Genomic DNA, 25901 nt, shown 5'->3' on the forward strand with positions numbered 1-25901 from the left:
AGCTACATTAACACTTAAAAGTTTAGGAAAATTGTTATGTTGTTTTTCAATCACGAGGGTAGCGGATAGTGGGTGACATGACTGTTTTGTATCACGTTGCTAAGGACACCGTTCAATAACTCGTGTGCGGTATAATCGAATAGTTTTGTAACAAATTCAAAAGCTAGTTGTTAAACGGTTGTGCTCCGCATACGTGTTACCGTTTCGATAGTTGAGTTTATCTTTTGAAGAAAACAAGGAAAACAAAATCTAGATCATGAAACAATACTATTTTAAGCGTTTACAAAGCTCTACGCAGAACTGAAATTCTCTGTATTGCTTTATTTTTAAAAACACTTTGACAAATATGAAATTCGACAGTTTAGACATATCTTAAATATTGATAATAGCCCATTGATTGTATACAATCACTTGCGACAAGAATAGTGTTATGATTGATCGTGATCGTAATCAAATACATGTTCCTTTCAAACATACTAGGATTGCAAAACAGGTCTATAGGAGCATTTTTTTGAAAAGTCGGCAGATCGAGGGCAGTATGAGCTAATATTTGGTTATCATGCGACTAGTCGCATGTTTTAATTTGCAGCTCTGCGATAATACACTTACATTTTTGTCTTACTTCTGCTACGAGTTGCGGCGAGTTAATAACTCACCTCTTCTTGAGTGAAATTGAATAATTGCAACTTTATGTCGAATGAAGGGAAATAAATTATGTCGTTTTTCTCAAGTGTGTTATGTGAGATAGGCCCAAGAGAATTTCATATTGTTTAAAATAATCGCCGACCAGAAAGGCATTGTACAAATATTGCAACAAAAATATCGCCCAACTGCTGTACACATTGTCGTCTATTGTAGTATTGTATCGCCTGTTTCCGTCCTCAAGCACAACATCCGATTCAGTACGACACACGACTACAACATGCAGATAAATATGGCTCGTTCCTACATTGTGTGCGGTCTGATGGCGGATTCACCACCACATCAACACTGCGTGAGTGTTAAAAAAGCAATGTACGGCCTCAGGGGCTGTAATAAAAACTACTGCCAACGAAATCCTGGCCAAACGTTGCGACTGTTGAAAACTAACTTCAGTCGACAAAAACCTTGAGATTGAGAACACTACTACGATAGATAACGATTGTTTTAGATCTTACGATATTTCAATCGATTACTCATGACTGGTTGTATAACTTTTATGCAGTTGCGGGTAGTGTTATCGTGGCGTAAGTGATAGTTATGTGTTATCGGGATTGGGTCCTGTATAAAAAGCGAGTATATTTTGTCAAAGAAGGAAAAAGCAAGAACAGTTTGGCAAAATTGATAAAGCAAGTGAAGTTTGGGAAAGTGGAAAAAGGAATGTAGATTTTACTCCTGATACATTATGTATAAACAATACAACATGGTTAAGGCTGATTAAATGACATGACCATTAACGTCAATGTAAGCGTAATCTGTTTAGCTTTGCATTTCAGCTATTGAGAACTAACCAATTCAATGCATTATGCGTAAATGCATTTTAAAACAATGAGCCAAATGATTGGAACGTAGGGTGTAAAAGGCTTTCTTTGTCTAGGTCTAATATGTAATTCGATAATTAAAATCCAGATTTGCTTTAAATCAAGACATTACGAACATTAAAGCGTCGGTGCGACCGAAGTTCTATCGGTGTTTACAGGAGGTTCAGGATTACATGTAAGATTGTTTTATTTTATTGTTTCAATTTGAACATATTATTTATACTAAAATAAATACTGATTATCAATCACTTGAGAGTTGTCTTCATTTGAAATCGTTTGTTTTGTATATCACAAAACATATTTCATACATGTGTTTCGCCCATGTTAACGCTATGATCAATGTATGTATACGTATGTGTTAAAGCTGCACTCTCACAGAATTACCATTATTTTACCAATGTTTTTTTTTTTTGTCTTGGAAAGAGCAAATTTTTACGTAAATATATGCCAACCAATGATATAAGTTTGCTGATAAAAAATCAGATCGTAGATTTTCAGATTTCCGTTCGAATTTAATGTTTTATGGCCTAAACCGTTAACGGTTTTAGATTTTTTTTATAAAACATCAATTTTTGAACTTAAATTTAAAAAATCTGCGATCTGATTTTTGTCAGCAATCTTATTTAACTGGTTTAAATGGATTTTCACAAGAGTTGGCTCGTCCCAAGATAAAAAAAAAATTGTCAAACGTCTAATCTGTGAGAGCGCAGCTTTAATGAACACTTTATAAGTATTAATCAAAATAGTGCATTAACATTTAATCTCTAGTTTAAAATAAGATCGCTAATCATTTGAGTGAACATTTTGAGTAATAAATACATAATTTGGAGTTCAGGTAATTGTGTAGTATCCACTAGTATTTTACCTTGAAGTTAGAAAAAAAATATGGTGTCAATATAAATATATTTATTTAGGTTTTATATAACGATTCGTTGTTAATGTTTCACGTGCAAAATGTCTTATATGTTATTGGGACAAACGGCTGATGTAAAGGCATGATTTATAATATGGCTTTAAAATGATTGCTGTTTGACCAGTTTTTGAAGTGGTTAATTGATGTAATAATTATGATTATAATGTTTTTAAGAAGAGCTTTGTGTAAACCTAATTCATATTTTGATAACGAACAACACAATGTAAACTACAGGGACAAGCCAAATAGCCAATAGAGTCATGAAGTCGACTTCGAATAGTGATTCTTTAACATGAATTAACATTTAAAATGTCAAGCCGATTTTCCGTTCACTTTGTACATGTTTAAGGTATATTTTGTGGCTATATTCTAGATTTATACACATATCTTTCAAATGACAGCTTTTTATCTCGTTTATGTTAATCATACTCTCTGGAATCAGTCATATATTCAAAGATTTTCAAAAGGGTATAACTTATCTGTTGCAACAAAGTATCTATTTAAAGATTGTATTCATAGTTCCAGGAACAGCAAGATGTTATAAAACAACTGAAAGCTGAGACATTATATCTCTGTAAAAATGTCAATTTTAAGATAAGAAGAAATTTTGAGAATGCAGAAAGAAAGAAATCAAATCGAGCAGGTAGGTAATTATAATTATCAACATAACAAGACTATTTAGTTTATCTGTTTATCCAATGAAATATACCTACGTATTGTGACTACCTTAATTTTGACCTCCGTGTCGGCGACGACATCGTGAACACATTTTAATCATGGCTTAACTAAAAAACGTTTGAGAGTTGCACATGTTATCCGGCACAAAATACACCATGTATGGAAAGGCACATTATGAGGACTTTATAATGGTGAGGTCGTATCCGCTTTTGATATAGCAAAAGTTATTTAATATAATGATTACGTTTATAGTTAAGTTATTTTTCTACTTTAGTGACCTCATACTCTATCAAATAAACATCTTGAGTAAGTTATATATTCACAGATTATCCAAAGGGTATAGATCTCTTTGGATAAATTGTATCTATTTGGCAACTTTATCGTTACTTTTCCTTTTACTTACGATGGAGTTTCTTCCATATATCGTTCCATAGTTTCACTGTTATTCTAATACCAGGAACATGCAGTTGTTACTAGTCAACTGGAACTAGACAATCGAAAGCTCCGCCAGCAGATCGAATTGAAAGAAAAAGATATTTGAGACTAAAGGAAGAAAAAGATCGAAACGATAAGGTAGGAAATTATAATATTCAACATAACAGGTATACCTTGTGTAGATTATAATTATGTTGTTCTTTGAAGAAATACACATGGCATTTTTATAATCTTAATGTTGCCTTCGGTGTCAGTTCCGATATTTGAACATTTTATAGTCTTTACCTTAAAGATTTGTACATGTTGTCAGGCACAATATGCACATGTATGTAAACCCCATTTACTATGGCTTTAACCTTGTTGAGTCATGCCCCTTTCTGATATGTGAAAAGTTATTCAATATAATGATTAGGTAGTTTGGTTAAACGTTCGTTAACTCTTTTATAATCAGCAAATAATGCATACTACAATGAAAACCCAACATGTGCGATCCCTTTAGTCAATTGAATTATCAAATCGACTTGGAATGGTTAAATGTCATATTGTTTTATCATTTAAACAGTCATGCCTATTATTCTTAAACATTGTAGGTATGTGTGCTTGCTGTGTCCTAGTTATATATAATATAATTTAAATAACAGGATATCGTCACACTTAGTGACTTCATTTTCAATCGAATAAACATCATATTCCCTGGAATAGGTCATTTATTAAAAGATTTTAACCGGCTATCAATGATATTTACTACTGTAACAATATATATATTAACATTTTGTTTTTATATTTTATTTTACTTATGACCGCGTTCCATTCCTGTATGTTGTTGTTTATGACAAGCTATACAGTACATTGTCATTCTAATACCAGGAACATAAAGATGCTATTAGTCAACTGGAAGCACGAAATCGAGAGCTCTATCAAAAGTTGGAATTGAAAGAAAGAGGAAATATGTGCCTGCAGAAAGAAAATAGTAAAAAAAAGCAGGTAGAAAATTGTTATGTTCAATATTACAGATATTCACTAGTTACTTTTACTGTGGGGTTTCAGAAATAAGAATCCTGGGCATTGTGAAAACCTTAATGTTGGCTACGGAGTCAGTTTCGAAATCGTTGTAATGATACAAACATGGCTTAAACTTTAACGTGTTGAAAATTTGCACATGGTATCAGTCTCAAAAGGCACATGCATGTAAAGGACCTTTATTATAGCTTTAAACTAGTTGGGTTTTGTCCCTTCCTTATGTGGGAAGGGTGATTTCATACAATGATTCGGTTGTTTAATTAGGCTTCTGTTTAAGATAATCAAAAACCAATAATAAAACTTAACATGGAAGCTACAGTTACAAGCACATAATCCGAAGTATTAATAAAGTCGACTTCCAATGGTCATTTTTAATATAGTTCATTATTCAAACAGTCATATTGATTCTCTTTTAACACTGTACCTATAGGAGGTATATGGCTGTATCCGAGTCTTTATAGAAGTGTCATATCAATAAACAGCGATTCTTCTGCCTAAGTGACCTTATACTCTCTCGAATAAATATCCAGTTTGGAGTAAGTCATCTATTTACAGACTTTCAAGAGGGAATGAACCTCTTTGGCTATGATGTATATAATTGACAACTATATTATTATTTCAATTCATTTCACTTATGCTGGAGTTTCGGTCAAGTCTGTCTTTTATGATAACGTTCTATAGTTTCACTGTTATTCTTATACCAGGAACATAAAGTTGTTAAAAGTCGACTGGAACATGACAACCGAAAGCTCAGACTAAAGGTCGAATTAAAGGAAAAAGAAACTTTGAGACTGCAGAAAGAAAAAAATAGAAACGTCCAGGTAGGAAATTAAATTATTCAATTGATGGTATCCCGAGTATAGTTAATAAGTTGTATTTTTTCGAAATAATAAATCTTTGCATTGTGGTTTCTTAACTTTTCCTAACGTGTCAGTTCCAACAGTGTAAAAACATGCCTATAACTTATATACGTGAAATATTTTTACATGTTGTCAGAAACAAACTGCACATGTATGAAGATCCCCTTTACTAAGGATTCAACCTTGTTGAGGTGTGTCCCTTTCTGATATGTAAGGTCTGGTTTAGGTTGTTTGGTCAAGTTTTCGTTTACACTATTATCATATGCTTATAATGTATTAAATCAAGGAAAGTACATATGCAATCCCATTAGCCAAATAATTCATAAAACCGACTTCGATTGGTAATTGTTTTTGATATAAATTATAATGCAAACAGTCATGGCAATTATCCATTAACATAGTACCAATAAAAGGTATATTTGTTGGTTATATTGATATGTTCAATATTAATATCATATCAATAACAACGTATCGTCTATTTTAGTGAACTTATTCTCCCTCGACTAAACATCATAATATTATCCTGTGTAATAAGTTATCTATATAAATTTGTTGTATCAATTGTAATTGCTTCCGTGTTTCTATTTTCAACATTATCATAATTACATTACATATGACTCATGGTGGAGTCCCTGACCTGTATGTCGTTGATGATAACTTTCCATTTTGTGCACAGTTATTATACCAGACACATACATATGAAGTTAGTCAATTGGAAGCAGACACACGAGAGCTCCGTAAAAAGTGTGTTTTGAAAGAAGATTTAAGCCTGCATGAAGAAAATAATCAAAACAAGCAGGTAGGAATTTCAAATAACATGCATTAATTTGTTTATCACGGAAAGCGGTCAAAGTAAGAAACCGGGAATTGTGATAACCTAAATTATGGCTTCGGTGTCGGTTTTTTGACATCGGCATAACGTTATTTACATGGTGTTAACTAATCTACGTATATTATTTGGACATGTTATTAGACACAAAAGGCACATGTATGGGTAGGCCCTTTACAATGACTTTAAAATAGTTAGATGTAAACTTCTTCTGATATAAGACAAGTAATTTAATATAATTGTTAGTTTGGTAGTAACGTTTTCGTTTAATTCTTATCATCAACTTATATAAATAATACCATGGTAACTTCTGGTACAAGCCCTTAAAGCGAAGTATTTATAAAATTGACTTCCAATTGTCATTTCTTAATACAAATCATCATTCATGCAGTCTTGATGATTATCTGTAAACATTGACCTTTATGGGGGTATATGGCTATATCCGAGTTTTAGGGTACCTATCGTATAAATAACAGCGATTCTTCTTGAGTAATTCATTTTTGCACAGATTTTCCACCAGGTATGAATCTTGTAGGCTTCACTGTATATATTTGATAACTTTATAATTACATTTTATTTCATTTATGATTGAGCTTCTGTCCTGTGTCTCGTTGATGATAACGTTGCAAAGTTTCACTGTCATTCTTATACCAGGAACATAAAGATGTTATTAATCAAATTGAACTAGACAAACGAAAGCTCCGCCAAAATCTCGAATTGCAAGAAAAAGAAGTTTTGAGACTGAAGGAAGAAAAAGCTCGAAACAACCAGGTAGAAAATTGAAATATTCAACATTTTTTTTTCGAAGAAATAAATTTCGGCATTGTGATAATCTTGATGTTGCCTTCGGTGTCAGTACCAACATTGTAAAAACATTGCTTAAACTAAAAAAACGGCAGATATTCGGCACAAATAAAATTTCATTTTAAAGTTCGAATTGAATGAAAAAAATGAGACTGCTGGTAGAAAAAGAATGAAACATCCAGGTAGAAAAATGAAATATTTAACATTAATTGTATCCCAAGTTTAGTTTATGTCGATTTGCCTTTAACACTCAACCTATATAAGGAAAACTTGCTGGTTCCCTGGTCTTTATATAAATAATAGATGAATAACAAGTGATCGTCTACTTTTGTGACCTCATTTATCTTTGAGAAACATTATATTCCCTTGTATTGTTAACATATTTTGAACCGGTTATCAATTTTCATATCTGATCCATCAATGTATCTAGTTTACAACTTTATTATTACATTTAATGTACTTATGATGGTGTTCCTTTCCTGTATGTTGTTTTTGAGACATTCCATATATTACATTGTCATTCTATTTCAAGAAACTTAAAGTTGTTATTCGTCAATTGGAAGCACAAATTCGAGAGCTCTGTCATGAGGTAGATTTGAAAGAAAAGAAAAAGTTGAGCTTACAGAAAGAAAAATATCAGAACAAGCAGGTAGGAAATTGTTCTATTAAACATAACATATATTCAATTGTTTGGTTTATCTGCGTGATTTGAGAAGAAAGCTCAGAAAGATAAACTAAATGCTGGCTTTGGAGTCAGTTTCGACATCGTGATATCGTTATGAACATAACAAGTTCAGTATTTGCAGGCACAAAAGGCACACGTACGAAAATGCCCTTTTATATGGCTTTTAGATTGGCAGGGTTTTGCCCTCGTCTTATCTGGTAGAAGTGATTTAATATAATGATTTTGTTGTTTAGTAACGTTTTTGTTTACACTTGTTTCATAAAGGAATACTATATAGAATAAAATGGAAATTACAGATGCAGTGTCATGCGCTTAATTATTATGAAATGGACTTGCAATCGTATTTGTTTAGCTTAGTTTAGTTTTAGTCATCATTAAAACCGTCATGCTGATTCTCCTTTCACATATTGGTTATTGGAAATGATCGGCTGTATCAGTTTTTTTATAACATTGAATCTTCTCCCTACGTGACCTCTTACTCTCTCGAATAAAATTCATACTACATGAAGTAAGTCATCTATTCACCGACGTACAATCGGGTATAAATTGCTTTGGCTACAATGTATATATTTTACAATGCTATTACATTTCATTTCACTTATTAAGGAATTTCTGCCCCGTATTTCCCTTATGAAAACGTTCCATAATTACTACTGTCATTTTAATGCCAGGAACTTAAACTTGTGGTGAGCCAAATGGAATTAGAGAAACGGAAGTTCAAATTGAAGAAAAAAGAAAAAATATATGAGCGACTGCAGAAAGAAAAATATCCTAACGAACAGGTAGGAAATTATAATATTCAACATTACATTTAAAGTTTTTGCCCCTTTTTGACATTAGAGAAGTGTTTTTATATAATAATTATATTGTTTATAAAAGTTAATTTGTTTAAACATTAATCATAAACTTTGAATGAATAATGCACTCAAACAAGTATGCCGATTCTCCTTTACCATTCATTATATAGAAGGTATACTATTATCAGTATCCGGGCTAATGTATACATATTATATTAATAACAGCTATTTATCTACTTAAGACGACGTACTCTCTATAATGTATGTAACACTAGAGACTGCAGGGACAAGCTCATTATATAAAGTATTTATTTAATCTTCTTGGAATTCTTCCATATGAATCATTCTAAAACATTATGCTGATTCTCGTTTATAATTGTACCTATATAGCATATAATTATGAGGTTGTTTCTTAATGTTTTCGTTTACAATTTTACCATAAACAAATAATGTATAATACATCGTAGTCTGCTGATGTACCTATAAAATGTTTTGTGCTGGCTTTATCCGAGTGTTTATTCAAATATCTTATAAATAACAGAGTTTATTCTACAAAAGTGACCTCATACTTCCAGGAATAACATCGTATTTAATGGAATGCGTCATCTGTTAGCAGTGTTTTAACTAGGAATAAATTGTCTTTGCTACACTATACCTATTTTAAAGTTGTATCATAACATCTCATTTAGTCATGATAGTGTTCATGTCCTGTATGTCGTTGATGACAACACTATATACTGTGCACTGTTACTTTCATACCAGGTACATGGAGATGTTATTAGCCAATTTGAAGCAGACAAACGAGAACATCGCCAAAGTGTCGAATTGAGAGAAAAAGAAAAAAATAAGTCTGCAGGAAAAACAAGATCGAAACGAGCAGGTATGAAATTGAAATGTTCAACATTAAAAGTATTAATGGATTAGTAAATATGCTTTGATTGTTGAACAAAAGCAACCAGGACATTGTGATAACAATCATGTTGCCTTCAGTGTCAGTGTCGACATCATGAACACATTTAAACATAGTTTAAACGGAAATTCGTTAAAAATGTTCACATATTATCAGGAACAAACAGGAACACATTTGGGAAGGTCTTTCACTATGACTAAAAATGGGCGAGTATTGCCCCCTTCTGATATGTGAGAAGTGATTTAATATAAATATAAGGTTATTTTATAAAGGTTTCGTTACCCTTTATCATACACTAATTATGTAATGATACCATGGAAGCTACATGTACAATCCTATTAGCCAAATTAATTAGTAATTATACTTCGAACGGCAATTGTTTACTATGAAAATCATTTAAACAGTGATACTGCTACTCCTTGAACATTGTTACATTAAAAGGTATATTTGCTGCATAAATCGTATTTTGTATGTAGATATCATCACAGGGGAACGTTTTCCTAAGTGACCCCACTATCCCTCTAATAAACCTCCTATTCCCTGCAATATGTCATTTATTCACAGATTTTCAACCGGTATTTAATTAAATATCTTCTCTGATGTAATAATGTATTATCATTGGAAAATGGCCTTCCCATTGGAAAATGGCTTTTTCAAGCTTTTCAAATTGGAAAACAGGCTCTATTAAAATTGTGGGAGAATTTGGAACATAATTTTTAAAATTGAAATTGACTGTTTAATTAAGACTATTTTACACGAACTGCATGAAAAATAATATATTCATTAAAAATGAAGAACCGATATATTCATTTAAGGCAATTGTATGCGAATCCTTCCCATGAGTGAATCTTTCCAATTGGAGGATTCCCACATTCAAAGTGGGAAAGTATGAACATTGGAAAATTCCAATTGGAAAATTTGGTGAATGGGAAAATTCCAATTGCAGAATAAAGTTCAGTTTTAAAATTGGAAATTTCCAATTGGAAAGACAGATAAGATTTTGTAATTGAAACATGTAGGAAATGGGAAAAAAGAAAAAAAATATTGTCATAATTTAGCAAAATGACAATTCTTAAATGTCCTTACCTGTCAACTTATCCATATTTCTCATCGCCGTTATACTATAAAACGGTTAGCATGACGTCTAACCATCGCATTGCTTCATAAACCTTGTATCAGATAGTACAATTGTTTATCCGATTGAAAAAAAGAAAAACAAAATAAAAAAAAAACACATCTTTCATCAATGTCACAAAAATCTTTCATCAATGTCACAAAAACGCTGTCGTTAAGCTTGATTACATACATCTTGCCATTTAACCGATTATTTTCAAGGTTAAAGGCAACTAAAATTTGGTCAAGAATTAGCGTTAATGAAGTTCTTTACAAATGTGAAGATGTACTGTACGGCAATATGAAGTCGAAGATATAAACTTTTTTACACTTCTATCTTTGTTAAAGACCACATGATTGTGTTCATATATTAACACAAATTATAAAGGAGTGGGAGAGGTGATGGAGATCTATTGTATGAAAATGCTTAATTTATGGTATTTATGGGTAAAAATAGTGAAGGAACGACTCGCCATGCTGTCATTATTTCATGTACATCGTGCTATATGAAATTATTCTCGTTCACCAGAGTGATGGTGCTATGCGTTCCACATTTGATTTATCACTATCAAACCTCTTGTGAATGAGAATGTGTGAATATGGTGTTGATAAATCAATAGCTTAGAAAATAAAACATAATATTATTTAGAATTTTGCAAAATAGAAGCCTGAACTAGAAGAATACTGCCATGACTGATGAGATGATATGTGCCAGGCCGCAAAAGTTATATCAGTGAACATATTAACAGACAATTAAGATATTATATTCCAACAGGGGAAAGTAATATGAAACCTATCGCTGCCATAGATAAAAAGTAAATGCAACGACGTTGTTCAATGAATTTTATGTGATGTGCATTGTGTATGCCACTTAAATGAACTTATGAACAATCATTATGTCAGTGGGAATATTAACAGACAATTAAGATATCACATTTTAACCAAAGAAAAGATTATAAAAACAAGTCGCTGTCATAGCTAAAGTAATGCACCAGTCAATGGTAAACACGCCAATCAATGGTAACACGCCCCTCCCCCAAGGTCCGGATGGATAACCGGGGAAATGGGCTGTGTTTTGACCTTCCAGGTGGCCCCACAGCGCCGGTTGAATGCGGTGTTTTTGTGTTCGCGCCAAAATAGCGGGGAATTGGCCTTACGTAAGGTCCCTGGGGTGCGGGGGCATTTGACCAGCAGTTCGTCCCTGCAGAGCGGGGATTTTACCCGGGCTTTGCTGCACCGAAAGTCAAATACCCCGCGTTTTCCGAACCGGAGGAGGGGGGGGGGTACAAGTGGCTGTTGCATAAATGCAACTGTGTAGCTCACGGAATATTTTGGTCAAAACACTACCGGATTAAGCGCCTGGCGTGCGCCTCCTCTAAAATAATCCAAGTTACTGTTTTCATCAATATTGTAGAAACAAAGGAAATAAATACACTCATAATGAACCATTTCCAACTACATATTGTTAAAATTTCATGAGGGAGTAACCCTGAATTCCCGTAAAACAGTTCATGCCATATACTTTCGGTTCTGAGGGAGGAGCACATGTCAAAAGTTTCGCCCCTAAGTTACGACCCCTCTAACATCAATTCCTGGATCCGCACCTGCGATGTGCCATGTTTCAACAAGCTGGTGAATTTAATAAAAACGCTACTGTTTCTGGGGCCGTGATTACGAAGTTCTGTTATAATAAACCAAGATGATACTTGACTTCTACTACTACAAGTTACCTGCATTAACGTGCATTATTTAGCGCATTGTTGCTAGTGTTTCACAAGATGTATACCCTGTGTACTGCTAAGATTGAGCATTTTCAAACATTTATTAATGAATAAGATTTAGCTGATAGCTATTTACTATTTGTCTAAAGATAATGAAAAACATAATCTTATATATTCAACCTCAAGTCAGTTTCCTAGTCTTAATTTTAAGAGGCTACAAAAAATATTCCTGGTGGGTACAACCTTTAAGCTAAAAGACAGACACAAATACATATAGCTATATTTTTGAGAGGCTTTGTAGTGGATTTTAGTCTGAATTCCAGGAAATATTGGTCTAAAGTCCAGCTGATTTTGTTCTTAGGTCCAAGAGATTTTGGTCTAAATTCCAGGGGATTTTGATTTTAGACCAAGGGATTTAATGAAACTAAGCACAATATCAACATTTATTATATAAAACTAAATACAGAAATATGAATGCATATTTACTTATATTTATTTAATGCTCTAGTATACATACAATAAAGGAATAAATAATATATTATGAAATTATAATCAATTGTCAATGCATAGGATAAATATATAATACATACAAAAAACAAGACAGATTTTTTACAAATTGTACTTAGCACATTTACTTATTTTATTAAGTGTATTATCATAGCACTGCGAATAGTAATATACTTTTCATTATTAATTTATATGGTTGGGGATACCCCCACCCCCTTGGGAAAATATGGCATACACAAACCAATTTTACACTTACACTCTCAATTGTTTAAAATGAACATTATTATGTATTAACTATTTTAATTTGATAATCATTCACATTTAGTCAAGTCACCATGATTTGCATTTAAATTTAACTCATTATATCTATCTTTTTGCTATTTGTAACATTAGACAGACCTATGTTTCATTGTTCCAAAATTAAACAAATAATGATCTGTATTATGAGATAGCACAATTTGAAAAAAGAGAAAAAAATACTTTCATTACTTAATTAATTGCTTAAACATACATTTTTTCCATCCTTTTATGAAATTCAAAAAGCATTGCATTATTCTTCATATGACAAACAAGAAATATTCATATATTTTTTTTTATTTAAACAATCATTTGATATCAATATGATTTTGTTCTTACAAATCATGCAAGTAATTTCACTTTCAATAAATTGAGAGTTAATAAACAGTCACATGACAAATTCCTTATATTGGACCTTGTCAGATGGAAAGTTATTTTTAAGGACCCAAGTGATGTTTGTTCCTGCATTTGAATTGCCTTATTGCAGCCAATTAGAAATTTTGCATTGAATGTTACATATTTAGGTTAATTAAGGGCTATAATCCTTGTCCCGACAATTTTGAAGTTAAAACTTAAGAAAAGTTATTGAAGAAAAATATAAAGTGAGGAATATAGGCAATGTAATTTTTACAGATACATATTTAGACTTATCAACATTTTACTTAATATCAAAAGGTTCTTACAAATTATTTATAATATTAATCTTCATATATATATATATATATATATATATATATATATATATATATATATATATATATATATATATATATATATATATATACACATTATTTAGTAAACAGTACTGTTTTAACAATTTAAATAAATACATAGTTACAAATCAATGTTGCTATATAATGGCAAACACTGGGTTTACCATCAGTACTTATACTAAACTGGAACCTCAGATCAACCCATAAAGAAATGGAGCCTAGTAACTTCCCACTCGCCTGCCTCTTGGAACAACTGGGCAATGATTTTACCAGTTACCGGTAAGTGTCCTTTTAGACCATGTTGGTCAGAAATGTAATCAAACAAATCAAGACTATCCGTAACTGGAATATCCGACCAGTTTCAATACATAGGCCACACTTTTTTATCCAACTCCTTCCAAATGATGGGCAGTGACATGGACATTCCTCAATCCAACTTCTGCAATGACTTCATTTATTCCTTTAGTCAAATACGGACAGTGTGAGCTGTTGAGATAGACAGCTCCTGTGACATCACATTTTATTGTGCAGAATGTCCAGCATAGATAGCTTGTCATCTAATGTAGCTGGCAGCCTGCTCTGAAGCTTGTCCACAGCCCCATATGTGTGGCCAGTCATCCATTATCCCCATGATAATTTGAAAATAATCCCAAGCACATATATATGCATATTTATAATATCATATCCGCTTCTATACACTTATCTTCTCTAGGATGTTCAAACAGGCTTGATGTGACAAGACAAAATGTGAGGACAAATAAACAGTGAGATACTACAAGTATATTGAATTTTCTGTCCGATTTAAAATGATTAATATAAACAGGACAGGTGAAATTCCTATTCGACAAAATCTTTCTTTAATGTCATTTCCAAGCATTCTTTATAATTAGATTATTTAATATTCCACAACTTAAATACTTTCAGGAAGTCTTAAGATTAACCATCTATATATATAATTATATATAACAAGTCATTATACATGATATATACACAAATTAAAAAGGTATTTATACTTTCGAAACACAGTTGCACAAGCCACTGGGCACAAATAGCTTGATGAAGGTTTTCCTGATGTCCTTTGAGGTTTCCCCACAATAATGATAAAGACGACCTCTTAGAGATATGGTGGTTATTTCCTGAAACATGAATATTTATACATGTTGTACATAATTTTCAAAAAAATACTTGACATTATACAGAATGCTGTTCATAAAATAAGTCCTATAAATAAATGCTTTGGAAAAATCGTATAAACAGCAAAACCCAAAACCTCTTGATTTTTTTTTCTCAATTTGCCAACAGAAGAAGTAAATTGTTTGTTTTTTTCAAGAATCCATGAAAACCAGTGATATAAAACTGCTGACAAAAAAATAGATCATGCATTTTTCTTTAACCGTTAGTAATAATTTAACCCATAAAACATTGGTTTTCTAACGAAAATATGCAAATCTGCGATATGATATATGTCAGCAGTCTTTTATCATTGGTTTGCAGATACTTACCCAAAAATTTGCTCTTTCCAAGACAAAAAATAAAAAAGTTGTAAAAACGGTAAATTTGTGAGAGTGCAGCTTTCATACGTAATAAGTAATATATTCTTGTAATGAAGCTGTTATGTGCTAAAAGTGAAACTCAATAAAAAATAAGCATATCCTTATAAGCCTAACTTTATATGAAGTATTCAAGTTTTTACTGAATCAAATAGACATATAGGCAAATGACTGAAAAGCTTCCATAGTTAAGAGTATTTTTTAAACTTATAATGAAAGTCATTTGCATTTATTTAATATTAGCATGAAAAACTAATGTGTTATTTATTCTGAAATCCTTTATAATGATGTAGGACAAAACATCCCATGCCTTTTTTGACTAAGGGGACAAAACATGTCCAATACATCTTGACAGGGTTGACAAAACAACCCAGATCATTTTGACATGGTGGACAAAATGACCAGGAAAATGTTAGCAGTTCAATAAGTTAAGAGTCTTAAAGACCCCCCTTTCATCCTACCAACACTTGAAAGATTAAAACTAATTGGTCATTATCAAGATGTGCTTTATTACCCCCAATAAACACCCTTTTTCACTTAATTTATTAGGTTTAGATATGTTACTACGGATATCTTTATCACAGCATAAGGAATACACAGTGACTTTAATAATAAGGATTTGCTACAAAGCTACAGTATAATATTAAGTTCAACATTATGATAATCCTTACTTCAAAACACTCTCCTTAAAAAGGTGTTCAAGGCCCAAATCTTATATTCATATTCACTACAGACTGCTTTGCATGACAATTATTAATTTCAGATATTTGTTTTTTAGCAATTTATTTTAAATTATAAAAACACCTTCTCATAGTTTTCAGTTTTCATCTTCTTTTTGATATTGACATATTAATATTAAAGGGGCCTCATGTGTTTTTAATATTTACGTTAGTCTTATATTAAAGCTGCAATCTCACAGATTGAACGTTTTCACAACTTTTTTAAATTTTTGTCTTTGAACGAGCGAATTTTTGAGTAAATATCTGCCAACCAGTGATAAAAGACTGCTGACAAAATATCCGATTGCAGCTTTTCATACTTCCGTCCCAAAATTGTTGTTTTATGCATTTTTCGTTAACTGTTAGCAGCAGTTAATTAGCTGTAAAACATTAAATTTGGAATGAAAATATCAAAATCGGCAATCGTATCTTTTGTCAGCAGTCTGTTATCACATAAGCAGGTATTTACGCACAGAAAATCTGTTACATAAACAAAAAATAAAAAAGTTGGAAATCAATACATACACAAGTTTATTAACATATATTTTGAATAATAAACCTTAAATTACTTTCCAAAGAATGCATATAAGGAAAAGTTACCTACTGAAAACAAGATTATTTATTTTAAAAATTGAATGCTTTATACTTTTTACCCTTCCTGTTTTTAATAAGGATGTTACCCTAACCAAATCATTTTATTTTTGGCCAAACTATAATACAATCAAGAATTTAGCCACACAATCCAGAATGCACTTAGGAATTGCAGGGCTTATGGGTGTGTGATCATTTTGATCACTGACATGACATCATTTACAAAATAGTGATCTTTGTTTCCGCCCAACTTACCCTATTTTTATCCTTCTGATCATATTTTGTTTTTTGGTGTTTTGATCAATATGTGCCCTACAGTTACCGTATGCCTACCATTTTTTGAGATTTAAATGAAAACTATGAATACTTTTTTTTGCCTAAGCAACAATTTTGTTTGAAACCAGATGTGCATACTGTATATTTTTTACATAATTACATTGTATTGTCTGTGAATTACCAATATCAAATCCATTATCCTATTTAACAGGATAATGGATTTGATATTGGTTCCATGTATTATCATTATTAGAATTGTAGGAATTTTATTCAAGACCCTTTGCAAGATGTGTCATGTTTGGTGTCAATATTATGCTTGAATTATCATATGTTATATTTGTCATTGTTAGATATTTAATTTGTATAAGAAAATGAGGAATAATAAAACCTTTAAAGTATTTTCCTCAGTTGGTAAGAATTACACCTGTTGTTGTTGTTGGGTAAGTCTGCTTGCCTATGGCTGCATTATGGCTTGACCCTGTCACACCCCCTAGTGTGACTGAAACATAGTTTTGAGGCCAAAGGGGGATCCACCTACATTGCATTCCAGTATTTATTTTAGCTCCACCCCTTTTACTTGACCTGACATCGCCGCTTTTACTGAACTTGACATCTGATTTGGCTGAATGAATATGCCTATTAAAGGTTTCCTTATGACTGACAGCCCCCCCCCCCCCACTCCCCACAGAGAAAGACTGGTCATTTGTGACAATCATATTATTAGAAGGGGGCTATATCACCCATGGCTATATGCATGACCATGAATTGGCTTGTAATTGATTTAAGATAATGATCATTAACTTTGACTTTTGGTCCAGCCAACCCTGGGTATAATCCCCCCTGCGGGGACGTACTGATGGTAAACCCCGGCCATATGCCCCCGCACTCCAGAGTCTGAGACTCTATATAAGGCCCAATCTCGGCTAAATTTGGCTCAAAGACAAAACCAACGCGGTCACCTGGCCCCGTGGGGCCACATAGAAAGTAAAAACACGGCCCATTTCCCCGGCTATTCCGGGTATAGCCCGAAAAGAAAATAGATTAAAAAAGTGAAAAAATAATTGTAAAGTGTGTGGTTAAGGTAGCACTACCCTTAATGAAAACCTCCACAGCTTTCCTTGTTTTAGGTACGGGGGATAGCAGAGACTTTGTCTGAAATAGTTCATTTTGAACTAGTTAAATACTCTTCTTCAACTATATTAAATTATTAAATAAGTAAATTCTTACACAATTTTAGTGGGAAATGCGCCATCTCAATCCCCCCTTGCTACAATTATGCACCAGTCAATTGTAGCCAAGCCCCCCCCCCATGGTCCGAGGAATAGCCGGGACTTTTGCTTCTGTCCAGCCAACCCCGGGTAAAATCTTCGCTCTGCGGGCACGGACTGTTCAATGGTCAAATCTCGCCAAATGCTTCCGCACCCCTGGGAGCCTAGGTTAGGCAAATTCCCTGTTATATTTTGCACGAAGACAAAACCACATTCACCTGGCACTTCGGGGCCACCTGAAAGGTTAAAACACAGCCCATTTCCACGGAGCCCTCTCCCCGGACCGGGGGGTGGGTGGGTGGGGGTCATGTGGTTACAATTGACTGGTGCATAAAACAACACAAAAAATAAATGGAAAAAAATAAATGACTTACCAATGGGTGAGATATCAATTTGGCAACACTTTGCCATTGATCGCCCTTCAAAGCTCCATAAAACAAAATCATTCGTCTAAAACATTCCCGACATCTTAAAGCAGATAGTATTGATTACTGTGACATGTTTGTGTTAAACCGGTTTGAAGCCGAAGGTACATTTACTCGAGTATTAAAGATACACTCCCAGATAAAGTTTACCACAATTAATAATATTGTTTTTATATTCCTAAAAGGATGAATAAATGTCAAAAACAATGGTACTTATGAAGGATATCGAGTTAAATTTGAAAGAAATGAGCACTACACACGGTATTTCTACCTTATGAGACTATATTAGACCACAAGAAATATTTTAGCATTCACCAATCATTTAATATTGTTGCGCTTTCTGCTATTAAATACACGGTACAATCTTGTTATCAGTAATAAATATTTTCAATAAATGCATTATTTAGTAATACCCTGTATCCCCTACCTCGAAACGAAAAGTTAACTTGGACGACATTGGTATGTTGTGGTTTGGGGGGTAACCTCCCCCCCACCCCTCCTTCTGGCCCACTAGTGCAATTGCAATTTTTTTTTTTGATGTTTGAGGGATATATTTAAGCGATGATGTTAACCATTGCTTCAATATTTATGCATGCGTATGTACATGTTGGCATTTTGGGTGCATGTTTTACCTCAAAAAGGCTCTTGAAACCAGGTGTTAAATTATTGTATAAGTTATAGCTCATAGTTTGTAAAATGTGGTTCTTTAACAGCTTTATTTTAAATACGAAATAAAGGTGTTGCTTCCAAGGTATGCATGATCAAAAATATGCAATAAATTATGTATGAGTTCCTTTTGCTGAGTGGTTCTGCTATTTACTTGTCCTTGACGTAACAAGCGTAGGTTCACCCCTGATTAAAACCCGACTTTATTTTCATACTTTCATTGTATTTTCTTCTGCAATTTCGGTATCAAAGAGTTAACTAATTATTTCAGACACACTAACTAGAAAATGAGGATTTGGTGCCAAAAAGATTCGAGTCCCTTTAAGAATGACGTGGAAAGTGTTGTATACATTAGTAAGCTAGCTTACAAGTGCAAATTGTTTTACTGAAAATTTGTAAACTCCATTTTCACATGTACAAGACGATTCACATACAAGTATGTGCCTTTTTGCTTCTCTGCTATCTTATCGGATGACTTGCTTAGATACTACAATGTAATGTAGTAGAGTGACACTATAGCATTACCAACATCGTTTATTTTGTAATGCAAAATTCATTAGCCCAATATACAGTTCGTTATTTTTCGAAAATATATTATTCTCCAACTCCGATTATATGTGTTTGGGGTAGGCATTTCATGGGCACATGCTGAATGTTGTCATTCTAAAATGCCTTTCAGTCTTTTTAAACGGTGTTTAGCTTGGGCCAGCTCAAAATCACCCAATAAGGGTTGAAAAGTCTTTGATTTGGGGTTTGAAAAGTGTTAAATATGGCTATTAAAATCGTTCTACTAGGGGTTGAAAAGTCTTTGATATAGGGGTAAAAAAGTAAAAACAGGTAGGGCTTGTAAAGTCTTTGAAGTAGGGGTTGAAAAGTGTAAGGGTTAGAAATTCTTCGTTTTTAGAAGGGGTTGAACAATCTTGGGGTTGAAAGGTCCTGCTCCCATTCAAAACAGTGTCTATGAAATAAACTATTATCTCAGGTATAACATTTCATATGGCTCAACATCAATTAATTACATCTTCATTAAAAATAAAGACAATGGTACAATTTTTGTATAAAGGTATTGACAACCGAAATAACATTTTCAAGCGTAAAACTGTTATAACTCTAATAGAATGTGTTACACTTGGACATCATAATTGTAAAAATGTACCAAAATGTACCAAACTAGCCAATCACGCATAAGGAATGAATTATACCTGGTAGAAATACCCAGTTATCTTTTTTAATGAAAAATATGAAAATAACTGCTAAACGTAAATAAATTGTAAATTATGTGGTACTTCAGTTAGTAAGTTTCAATGCATTGTACACATTGATGCCAAGTTTGTGTCAGTTTTCGACATTTTTTTTCGCTACATACGTGAGACAGCCCCTTTAAATCTTATTGCTTATCGGCTCAGAAGTGATAGCTTGGAATTAGATAGATACAACACTGTACAGTATAATTTCAGGTTACCGATAAACAATTAAAAAAATATTCTAAATAAATTAAAATTGATTGCCACAAGCTCCTATTCAATTAAGCCCATTGCCAATGTTTCCAAGAAAAGAAGATTTCAATTGGAGTTTTTCAATTTGATGATTTTTTCCATATTGAATCATGGGAAAAATCCCATTGGAAAAAATGGTCAAAGGGAGTTTCTTTTTACAAAAATTGATAAAAAGTACTATAAACGCACTTTTTCGAGTTAACATTTTAACCATTGATGATAAAGATTGTTATTTATCACTATTTATTTTTTAAAAAGAGATTGGAGAATTTTCCAACAAAAATTATTGGGCTGATTTTTCAATTGGAAAAACCCATTTTCCAATGGGAAGGCCATTTTCCAATCGGATTCCCATTGAAATCTTGACTTTAAATGCAAAAAAAAAATAAAAACATATTTCTAAAGCAAGCATCAGGAAACAAAAATTCTTATTAGTATTACCGAACCCATTTCAAAAATACAAAAATTAATAGCATTGGGTGAGAGACAAAGAAAATTTGTTTGCATATTCCGGATTCGCTAACTTAATCCGGATGTTGTTCTTACTGAAAAAATACGTAAATAAACTTACGTTATTTTGTTAAATTGTTTAATACCTTATGCAAGGTGTTATTTGCAGACTCCGAGACTGTGGAATTATAACTTTTTTTTAATCGTTTTATAAATAATAAACGACATCATGTAACTCAGTTAAACAAATTTGTATTCAAAATTATGTTGTTTTGTATCTCCATAAACTGTTCTATTGTATAAAGTGTTTAAAAAATGGATTTAAATGAACGTAGATCACATTTGTATTCATATCAAAACGTCTTTAGCACGTTAATTTAAGAGACCAGTATAAGCCTTAAGGTAGCGATTGATCATAGCGGTGAGGTAAGAAATTATAATTTCAAAACATTTCAGCTATTCGCTAAGTTGGTTCATCTGTTGTTAGGATAACTTAATATCAGCTTTGGGATCAGTTAATGCCGTACTCGGTGGCTTTGTCAATTTGTAGAAAGAGACATCGCAAAATGGAGATTTATATTAGATAAATAAAACTAAGACATTTATGGTCAGTGATCTGAGTGCTGTCGGCGTAAGCATCGTGCAAACAATTAAGATATTGGATAGCTTATAACACGTCTAAGATTTCTACATATTATCATGAACGTAATCTTAGCATATAGATAGGCCCTTTACTATGATTAAGTTTAGCCCTGTTCCGATTTTGGAGGAAAATGAAGTGATACGATGATTAAGCATTTAAGTAAATCATTATTTACACTAATACAATAACAGCTAATAAAGTATGAATTGAACAATAAGGACAATAAGTTCACAAGCCCAGTCGCAAAACTATTTATTACTTAACTTAGAATGGACTTTTATATAAATTATCAGTCTTACGGTCATGGTGATTTTATAAGTTATCGTATTGCAGGGATATTTGGTAAAGCTAGATAAAGCGTTACGATAAACTTCTGTAATTATCGGATCAATATTGTCGTTTTAAAACGTCCAATATGACTTTCCAATCTGTGTACTCGTTCAAATATACTCGTATATCCGTATTGTACAGAACATTGTTAACCTATAATTATATCTCGTTTAGTTCAAATGACTGAAGACTCATGATGACCTTTATGTCGCCTTCGACTTCAACATTGATTTGATTTTAATATTAAAAGCTTTAACTTGATTTTGAATAATTAAATGTATTAAAAGACAAAAGACACATGTACAGGTGCGCAATTTACTCTGGCTATATAATGATTAAGTGTTGCTTCCTTTTGAAATTGAAAAACAAATAAAAATAAATACAGTGGAAACTCACTAAACCGGATCTCCACAAAACCGGAATCCCCGGGATACCGGACGTTTTTCAGAGTCCCGAGTTTCCCCTTCTATTTTCAATGAAAATAATCCCTACAAAACCGGAACCTTGGAATTCCGGATACCCGACAAAAAATCCAGAAAATGTGATAGTTGTCGACATAATTTTACCTCACAAAACCGGACATATATTTGTTCAAACATGTCAAAATGATTTTGTGTATTAGGAATTCGCGAATCGCGTGTCACTTTGTTTTGACAGCCGGTGCGTCGTTAAATATTGCACCTGTGATGTTGTGTTAACTCGATAATCGATGAAGATTGCGCTGTTGATTGACTGCTGCGCGATAATCAAACTTGTAAAAAGAAAATTGATTGAAACATTAATTTGTTTGTTGCAGAAAATAAAGAACTAGAAACGGTTATTAAGTGATCATTTTGGAGGGTTGTTTTATCTAAAGACTTCTATGATTGAATCAAATTAGAGCGGTTCGTTAATTAAACCATCAAACATACTTAATAAGCATTAAATCAACTTCCCTTTAAAGGTTAACTCAGTTAATATTTTGAGTAAACTTACTCCGTAAATTATATCCTCACTAAACCGGAATCCTCACTAAACCGGAAATTTTGCCCAGTCCGGACCTTGTCCGGTTTAGTGAGTTTCCACTGTATATTGTTATTAATTAAAACAGTTTAAAGTTGACTATAAATTAATTATGAATAATCATCTACAAACAAGAGACAAGAACGTTAGCCAATCATTTTAAGAGATTATAGAGATCACCGTTCATGCCCAGTAAGTGATTAGTGTTTTTTCGTTCGATTGTATAAATAAGTGTTTTTGTTTTTAAATAAAAGAAAAAGAAAACTTGTTTATTTTTATCATGTTAGCGCACAGCCATGGAAGGCGAGGACAATGATAAAACACATTCCAGCTCAATAAGAAAATTCGTCGATAAGATAAAGGTAATAAATCTGAAGATGTTTACAATGAATACACACTGAGGTAATACAATAAACAACATATACAAATAGTTAGGCCCACGGCCAATAATTAAATGGCAAATTGTTTTTGTTTAAATGCACAAATTTTAAACTGTGAACACATTCGAGTATTTCGATAAGAGTGGTCTTACTGTAAATGAAGAATCGATTTTAAGCAAACGGAAACAAAATTACCAAAGTCAATTGGCATTTTTACAAAATATCTCGGTTTAAAATCTTTACAAATAAGCAAGCAAAAAGCTTGCTTTTTTTGAATGGAAAAAAAAAATGTTTACCCATTTTTTGTTTTCAAAACAAATATTCAATATGAAAATTCCTACTCTTTAAGTTGGGAAACAAGTTAAAAACCTATCACCTTAAATATCCTTTTATGCTCATTAGATTGTGAACTCACTAAAATATTAGATAAAATAATAAGAAGAACACTCATTTCTACAGTTTGTAATGCGCTTTTAAATGGAATTGTTTCTTTTAAACAATTGGGAGGAAATCTATATGTATGGTTGACCCAGATGTGGTTGACAACTTTTGACAAATTTGCATTTACATAGGACACAATATAGTATTATTCCAATATTTATATACCTACTGCAATTACTTATATGATCGCATGCTTTTTTCCGATGAATATCTTTGTAGTACTGATTATTCTATTAAACGAGTTTTGTTATTGGTCTTACGACAATACTGCAGTCAACTGTATGAGACGTCGATGAAAGAAGTTACGTCATCGCCGCTTTCTTAAAGACTTGTATACCAGATAATAGTGTCTTAAATTCCAATGAAATGCATTCGTAAATCACCTAATATTAAATACTGGCGAGCTGAACATATGCCCTCTTGCAAAACAAATAATTCATTAGTTTTGTTCAATGTAATAACCTTGAATTTAAAATCCACATATTTACAGATTTTAAACCGGATATAATTTGTCTTTGCTACACATTACTATTTCACGATTTACTGAACAAATGATGACGTCGCTATCTTATATTTCGTCTATAACAACGGCCCATAATGTACACTCTTATTTTCATAACAGGAACATGCGGAGGACATTGAGGAAATTACCAGAAGAATTGAAGCTTATAATTCAGGGGACAGTCTACAGGTCGTATCGATGAAAGACAGTGTGAGCCTTAAGGTAGTGATTGATCATAGCGGTGAGGTTAGAAATTATAATTTCAGGTATTCGCTTATTTGGTTCATCTGTTGTTAGGATAACTTAATAACAGCTTTGGGATCAGGTTAATGACGCACTCGGTGGCTTTGTACAATTTATAGACAGAGATATTAAAAGTTTGGTTTTAACTTAAAAGTGTTGAAGATTTTAACATGATATCAGGAAAAAAATCACGTTTTTGTCGGTCATTTAGTTATTTTTTTTAAATAAATGGATATGTCCTCTTCTACAATGGACCTATTTAACAACAGGTTGTTTTTTTTAAACTTGATTATACTTTTTTGTAGTTGTTAGCTAGTCTGCCGTTCATACGAACGATGTATACTGAACACGGTTTGCTTGATACCCGCAACATGGAGATTTGTATAAGGCAAATAAATCAAAGACATTAATGGTCAGTGATCAGAGTGCTGTCTGTGAAAGCATCGTGCAAACAATTAAGAAAATGGATAGCTAATACAACGTTTAAGATGTCTACATTCTATTATGAACGTAATGGTAACATAAAGATAGACCCTTTAGTATGGTTAGGTTTAGCCCCCTTCCGATTTTGGAGAATTGGGAGGAAAACACTATGTTTATTTGACCCAGATGTGTTTGTCAGCTTATGACAATGTTCGCTTACATAGGTATTATTCCAACACTAACATAAATACTGCAATCACTAGAATGAACACATGCATTTATTTTTCGATGAATACTAAACTTCCTTGCTATATCAGAAACATCAAGATCATACCGGTAAAATGGAAGTTGACAACGATAAGCTTTGTCAGGGTGTCATATCGAAATGATTAGAAATAAAAAATATGCAAAATGACGAAAATCAAATCCAGAAGTTAGGAAATCATATTTCCTAACATTCCATATATCGTTTACTTTAGTTTTTCTCGTAAATGACCTCGAGTAATAATTATTTGATAAGAACCATCGTTCAAACTTCATGTTGATACTTTATTTACATTATTCCAATTACTTGGCGGTAGCTTTCGAGCTTATACGTTTTTGAAAAAAAACGGCAGTGTTTCGATTTAAGTGTCATCCTACGCCCTTGAATGTGTTATATACTTACATATTTTAACCGATTTTAGAGAAAAAA

At 32.5% G+C, this 25901-nt stretch overlaps 1 protein-coding gene across 4 annotated transcripts; it reads left to right on the plus strand.

Moving 5' to 3' along the window:
- The first annotated feature begins 1631 nt into the window (after window positions 1–1631).
- Window positions 1632–24860, plus strand: LOC128224804 (bromodomain-containing protein DDB_G0280777-like). 4 transcript variants are annotated; one of them, XM_052934858.1, is made up of 12 exons: window positions 1632–1695; window positions 2953–3076; window positions 3569–3684; window positions 4414–4530; window positions 5271–5387; window positions 6103–6225; window positions 6910–7026; window positions 7592–7708; window positions 8416–8526; window positions 9304–9421; window positions 23506–23580; window positions 24662–24860. In XM_052934858.1, exons 4-11 carry the CDS (start codon window positions 4495–4497, stop codon window positions 23532–23534), a joined length of 768 nt encoding a protein of 255 aa, XP_052790818.1. In that variant the 5' UTR covers window positions 1632–1695; window positions 2953–3076; window positions 3569–3684; window positions 4414–4494; the 3' UTR covers window positions 23535–23580; window positions 24662–24860. The 4 variants fall into 4 exon arrangements, with proteins under 4 accessions (XP_052790818.1, XP_052790819.1, XP_052790816.1 ...); XM_052934859.1 differs by lacking the exon at window positions 23506–23580; XM_052934856.1 differs by lacking the exons at window positions 23506–23580; window positions 24662–24860 and having other exon boundaries at window positions 9304–9624.
- Window positions 24861–25901: the final 1041 nt, after the last annotated feature.

Source organism: Mya arenaria, chromosome 17 (genome assembly GCF_026914265.1).
Source record: "Mya arenaria isolate MELC-2E11 chromosome 17, ASM2691426v1".
NCBI lineage: Eukaryota > Metazoa > Mollusca > Bivalvia > Myida > Myidae > Mya > Mya arenaria.

What these genes read in the sequence shown, in the direction of transcription:
- LOC128224804 (XM_052934856.1), top strand. Translation starts at nt 4,495, where the DNA reads ATGTGCCTGCAGAAAGAAAATAGTAAAAAAAAGCAG. An exon ending in AAAAATATCAGAACAAGCAG is followed by an intron (nt 7,709 to 8,415) that starts GTAGGAAATTGT and finishes TTTTAATGCCAG; the next exon opens with GAACTTAAACTTGTGGTGAG. An exon ending in AAAAATATCCTAACGAACAG is followed by an intron (nt 8,527 to 9,303) that starts GTAGGAAATTAT and finishes CTTTCATACCAG; the next exon opens with GTACATGGAGATGTTATTAG.